Here is a 6,217-nt window from a genome sequence, read left to right on the forward strand (position 1 = left end):
CCGAGCCAAACAGAGCAGAGCCGCCTCGCACAGAGCCGAGCCACACAGAGCAGAGCAACCTCGCACAGAGCAGAGCCGCCTCGCACAGAGCAGAGCCGCCTCGCACAGAGCCGAGCCACACAGAGCAGAACCGCCTCGCACAGAGCCGAGCCACACAGAGCAGAGCCACACAGAACAGAGCAACCTCGCACAGAGCAGAGCTGTGCCGTACAGAACAAAGTGAGCTGCACAAAGCCGAGCCCTGCTGTGCCGCACAATGCAGAGCGAGCCGCACAGTGCAGAGCCGGCAGCACACTGCATAGCATCGCACCTGCCTCCTGTGACCCCTCTCCACTACCCCCGGTAAGCTACATTCGGATTTTACGATGCACCCCTCATTTTCCTCCCAAATTTTTGGAAGGAAAAGTGCGTTTTATAATCCGAAAAATACGGTGTATATATATGTACGTATGCCTGTATGTGTACGTATCTGTATGTGCGTGTCTATGTGAGGATGGGGCCCACTAAAACTCCTTCACCTGGGGCCACAAAATCCTGGAGCCAGCCCTGCCTGCATCCCTATGTGTCACAGCCTGTACCCCAACTTACCCCTCACTCAAACACCCTGCACCCCTTCACACTATTTTGTCACAATCTGCACCCCCCATATGGCACTCACCCTGCAAATCCCTCTACCCATCTCCTTCAGGGATCAGTATCTCCTGATGCTTGTTTTCTGGCCGACACTTGTGGCTCCTCCCACTCGGTCACATGGGCATGACATCATCGCAGGTCCTAACAGCGCCACTAGTATATACTGTCATCATCTGGGCAAGCCAAGAGTTTCTGCTCTGCCCCTGCAGCACTCACGGCTCATAAGATCCTGGTGGGGCCCCACTGAGCACGGGGCCCGGAGCAACCGCCCCCCCCCCGCTAGCTACGCTACTGGGCCCTCGTGATTTAATCTCGGGGACACCGATCCGAGAGGGAGCGTGATCCCTCTTCCAATGTCCTAAGTGCCGATATCGATTGCGTCATTTAGATTGTTAAACAGCCAGGGACTGTGTGGAGACCATCCCTGACTGTGAGGGCCAAGTCCCATGCTGCGATTGCGGGGGCACATCACCCTGTGCCCTACGATTTTTGGGATGTCCTGGTTGGGAAGCACTCGAAAAATAGGACGTACCAGTACGTCCAAGGTCGTGAAGAGGTTAAAAAGGTACCCTCACAGACCATTTTTTAAGAGTACCGTCCTAGAGCCTGGTGCAAAGTGCAAACACAAAGCCTTTTTTAGGAATACCCCTTTAGAGGCATTTTTAAGAGTACCCCCACACAGCCTGGTGCAGAGGGCCCCCACACGGCCCGGTGCAGAGGGCCCCCACACGGCCCGGTGCAGAGGGCCCCCACACGGCCCGGTGCAGAGGGCCCCCACACGGCCCGGTGCAAAGGGCCCCCACACGGCCCGGTGCAGAGCGCCCCCACACGGCCCGGTGCAGAGCGCCCCCACACGGCCCGGTGCAGAGCGCCCCCACACGGCCCGGTGCAGAGGGCCCCCACACGGCCCGGTGCAGAGGGCCCCCACACGGCCCGGTGCAGAGGGCCCCCACACGGCCCGGTGCAGAGCGCCCCCACACGGCCTGGTGCAGAGTGCTCCCACTGAACATTTTTTAAGAGTACCGCCACAGAGACTGGTGCAGAGAGGAAATACAGAGCCTTTTTCAAGAGTACCGCCACAGACCTTTTTTTAGTTGTACCCCCGTAGTCTGGTGCAGAGAGGCCACACAGAGCCTGTTTTATGAGTATGCAGAGAGAGGAGTAACACTGCGCCTCACTCGAGCAGAGTCTTGTCCCTATACAAGTTAGAGCACAATGACAGCAACACCGATGATCCTGCAGTTATACAGGCCGGGTCAGTTGGTACAACGGCCAATCACAGCCATGCCAATAGTTGCCATGGTTGTGATAGCTGCGAAAGTGTTCACAGACGAAAAGCATGTTGATTGGCTGTGCTGCAACCTTTCAACAAACTTTAGCATCGAACTCTGAACTCAACCATGGACTCTGTGTTCAGATTTCAGCACTAGACACTAGGTGTCCACTATGAATCCAGAACTTTACAGTTTGGGCTTATCCATCAACTCATAACACATCATTCAATTCATCATCTGATAATAAACGCCACATCATCTCATAATGCATCATCCCAATTTCATCATCTCCTAATACCACAACTCTTCTAAATCATCTGATGGTCCGTCATCTGATGTCCTGTCATCTGATGGTCCGTCATCTGATGGTCCGTCATCTGATGGTCCGTCATCTGATGGTCCGTCATCTGATGGTCCGTCATCTGATGGTCCGTCATCTGATGGTCCGTCATCTGATGGTCCGTCATCTGATGGTCCGTCATCTGATAATGCTCCACTTTCTCCGATTTACTTTTCTATTTGTTTATTACAGGGTTACCTTATGTTTGCTGGGGCACTTTTTTGTGACAAATGTCCCTGTGTGGTGGGATCAGATGTCGCTTCGTACGGACATTCCAGGGTGTATAAATAGGGATCTTTATTTAGATCAGTATTGGAAACCTCCGCAGCATTCACACCGTATAAATATATAACACATATGTAACTTAACACAAGTCAGTGACATTAAAAATCTGAAGACAACTCTTATATACATTTTACATAGAAAATCTTATAAAAATGGTCCACACGTGTCCGTGACCTTGCTCAGTGCTGTCTCCCTCCACAATGCAGGCAGAAGCAGGGTAGTAGCTGTGGGGCGCAGGACAAAATGACAGGGGCCATGGCTTGAAAAGTCCATCATTTCTTTTGGTCCCTCCAGATTAGAACCAGTGTGAGGCTGAGAAAGTTCATGTCAGTGACCATCAACTGGAAATAAATACAAATCTGAAATGTAATAGTGATGGCGCCCACAAGTCTTCTTCTAGTCTTATAAGGCCTGGTAGACTGATGTGCTGCTTTCCGCAGGTATCTGTGTGCAGTCACTGGGGGAGGGAATGCTGATTGTTGTGTCACTTAGTGTCTCCACCTCGAGGGGAGAACAGGAACTACCTTCAGATCCCATTTCCAGAGCAGGGAATACCGAACAGTTGAGATTTTCTGTAGAGATTCTCTCCACAATGCTGGACAGGCAGTCTAAACTGGAGACAACAGAACTCTTTCCTGGTCTTGTATCTATGAGAAAAAAAAACTGTCACATCACAGATAGCCATAGCCTGCATGCACTGCTCCTATACATACTATGTGGCACCTACTCAGCAGTGTCACTGCGACATACTGTAGGACTGGTGAGTGGTGGGGGAGTACAGACCATAAATACCACACTTTATGGAGGAAGGAAAGCAAGAAAAAGAACCAGGAATTTAGAGAGAAACTGAAAGAGAAACAGAGAAAAAACAGAGGGGTAAAAGAGAAAAAAGAAAGAAAAGTACAGAGAAAGAAAGATGGCAGAGGAGAGATGGGACAAAGATGTGGGAAAGGAAGAGCTATAGAGCTATGGGAGATAGAGAAACAGGAAAGGGAGCGATATGGGAGAGAGAGAGAGAGCGATATGGGAGACAGAGAGAGAAAGAGAGCGATATGGGAGAGAGAAAGGAAGCGATATGGGAGAGAGAGAGAGGGAGTGATATGGGAGAGAGAGAGAATGAAAGCAATATGGGAGAGAGAGAGAGAAAAAAAGGGAGCAATATGGGAGAGAGAGAGAGATAAAGGAAGCGATATGAGAGAGAAGGGAGTGATATTGGAGAGAGAGAGAGAGAGAAAGGGTGCCATTCGGGAGAGAGAGAGAAAGGGTGCGATATGGGAGAGAGAGAGAGAGAGGGAGAGAAAGGGTGCGATATGGGAGAGAGAGAGAGCGCGATATGGGAGACAGAGAGAGAAAGGGAGCGATATGGGAGAGAGAGAGGAAGTGATATGGGAGAGAGAGAGGGAGCGATATGGGAGTGAGAGAGGGAGCGATATGGGAGAGAGAGAGAATGAGAGCAATATGGGAGAGAGAGAATGAGAGCAATATGGGAGAGAGAGAGAATGAGAGCAATATGGGAGAGAGAGAGAGAAAAAAAGGGAGCAATATGGGAGAGCGAGAAAGAGAGATAAAGGAAGCGATATGAGAGAGAGAAGGGAGTGATATTGGAGAGAGAAAGGGTGCGATATGGGAGAGAGAGAGAAAGGGTGCGATATGGGAGAGAGAGAGAAAGAGAAAGGGTGCGATATGGGAGAGAGAGAGAGGTTGCGATATGGGAGAGAGAGGGTGCGATATGGGAGAGAGAGAGAGGGAGCGATATGGGAGAGAAAGAGGGAGCGATATGGGGGAGAGAGAGAGAGAAAGGAAGCGATATGGGTGAGAGAAAGAGAGAGAGAGAAAAAGGAAGCGATATGGGTGAGAGAAAGAGAGAAAAAGGGAGCGATATGGGAGAGAGAGAGGGAGAAAGGGAGCGATATGGGAGAGAGAGAGAGAGAAAAAAAGGGAGCGATATGAGAGAGCGATATGAGAGAGCGATATGAGAGAGAGAGAAAGAGAGAGAGAGAGAGAGAGAAAAACAGAAAGGGAGCAATATGGGAGAGAGAGAGAGAGAAAGGGAGAGATATGGGAGCGAGAGAAAAAGAGCGATATGGGGGAGAGAGAGAGAGAGAGAAGGAGAAAGAGAGAGAGAAAAACAGAAAGGGAGCAATATGGGAGAGAGAAAAAAAGGGAGCGATATGAGAGAGCGATATGAGAGAGAGAAAGAGAGAGAAAGAGAGAGAGAGAAAAACAGAAAGGGAGCAATATGGGGGAGAGAGAAAGGGAGCGATATGGGAGAGAGAGGGAGCGATATGGGAGAGGGTGAGAGAGAGAAAGGAAGCAATATGGGAGAGAGAGAGAGAAAAAGGGAGCGATATGGGAGAGAGAGAGAGAAAAAGGGAGCGATATGGGAGAGAGAGAGAGAGAGAAAGGGAGCGATATGGGAGAGGGTGAGAGAGAGAAAGGAAGCGATATGGGAGAGAGAGAGGAAGTGATATGGGAGAGAGAGAGAATGAGAGTGATATGGGAGAGAGAGAGATAGAGAAAAAAAGGGAGCAATATGGGAGAGAGAGAGGGAGAGAGAGAGAGAGAAAGGGAGCGATATGAGAGAGAGCGAGAGAGATAAAGGAAGCGATATGAGAGAGAGAAGGGAGTGATATTGGACAGAGAGAGAGAGAGAGAGAAAGGGTGCGATATGGGAGAGAGAGAGAAAGGGTGCGATATGGGAGAGAGAGAGAAAGAGAAAGGGTGCGATATGGGAGAGAGAGAGAGAGGGTGCGATATGGGAGAGAGAGAGGGAGAGAGAGAGAGAGAGAGAAAGGAAGCGATATGGGTGAGAGAAAGAGAGAGAGAAAAAGGGAGCGATATGGGAGAGAGAGAAAGGGAGCGATATGAGAGAGAGAAAAAGGGAGCGATATGGGGGAGAGAGAGAGAGAGAGAGAAAGGGAGAGAAAGGGAGAGAAAGGGAGCGATATGAGAGAGAAAAAGGGAGCGATATGGGAGAGAGAGAGAGAGAGAGAGAAAGGGAGAGAAAGGGAGCGATATGGGAGAGAGAGAAAAAGGGAGCGATATGGGAGAGAGAGAGAGAGAGAAAGGGAGCGATATGGGAGAGAGAAAAAAAGGGAGTGATATGAGAGAGCGATATGAGAGAGAGGGAGAGAGAGAAAGAGGAAGAGAGAAAAAGAGAGAAAAACATAAAGGGAGCAATATGGGAGAGAGAAAGAAAGGGAGCGATATGGGAGAGGGTGAGAGAAAGGAAGCGATATGGGAGAGAGAGAAAAAGGGAGCGATATGGGAGAGAGAGAGAGAAAAAAAGGGAGCGATATGGGAGAGAGAGAGAGAAAAAGGGAGCGATATGGTAGAGAGAGAAAGGGAGCGATGGGAGAGAGAGAAAGGGAGCGATATGGGAGAGAGAGAGAGAGGTTGCGATATGGGAGAGAGAGGGTGCGATATGGGAGAGAGAGAGGGAGCGATATGGGAGAGAGAGAGGGAGCGATATGGGGGAGAGAGAGAGCGATATGGGGGAGAGAGAGAGAAAAAAAGGGAGCAATATGGGAGAGCGAGAAAGAGAGATAAAGGAAGCGATATGAGAGAGAGAAGGGAGTGATATTGGAGAGAGAAAGGGTGCGATATGGGAGAGAGAGAGAAAGGGTGCGATATGGGAGAGAGAGAGAAAGAGAAAGGGTGCGATATGGGAGAGAGAGAGAGGTTG

At 50.1% G+C, this 6,217-nt stretch overlaps 1 protein-coding gene across 2 annotated transcripts in view; it reads right to left on the minus strand.

Annotated features, from left to right (window-relative positions):
- Positions 1–1,635: 1,635 nt before the first annotated feature.
- Positions 1,636–6,217, minus strand: part of MYOD1 (myogenic differentiation 1) — an 81,469-nt gene continuing 76,887 nt past the window's right edge. The window contains exon 3 of one of the 2 annotated variants that reach the window (XM_075327015.1): positions 1,636–3,179. In XM_075327015.1, the coding sequence (XP_075183130.1) occupies positions 2,935–3,179 (245 nt within the window). In that variant the 3' untranslated portion in view covers positions 1,636–2,934. The remainder of the gene's footprint in view (positions 3,180–6,217) is intronic. The other variant, XM_075327016.1, reaches the window with a different exon arrangement.

The sequence above is a fragment of the Anomaloglossus baeobatrachus genome, chromosome 10 (genome assembly GCF_048569485.1).
Source record: "Anomaloglossus baeobatrachus isolate aAnoBae1 chromosome 10, aAnoBae1.hap1, whole genome shotgun sequence".
In the NCBI taxonomy this organism is placed as follows: domain Eukaryota; kingdom Metazoa; phylum Chordata; class Amphibia; order Anura; family Aromobatidae; genus Anomaloglossus; species Anomaloglossus baeobatrachus.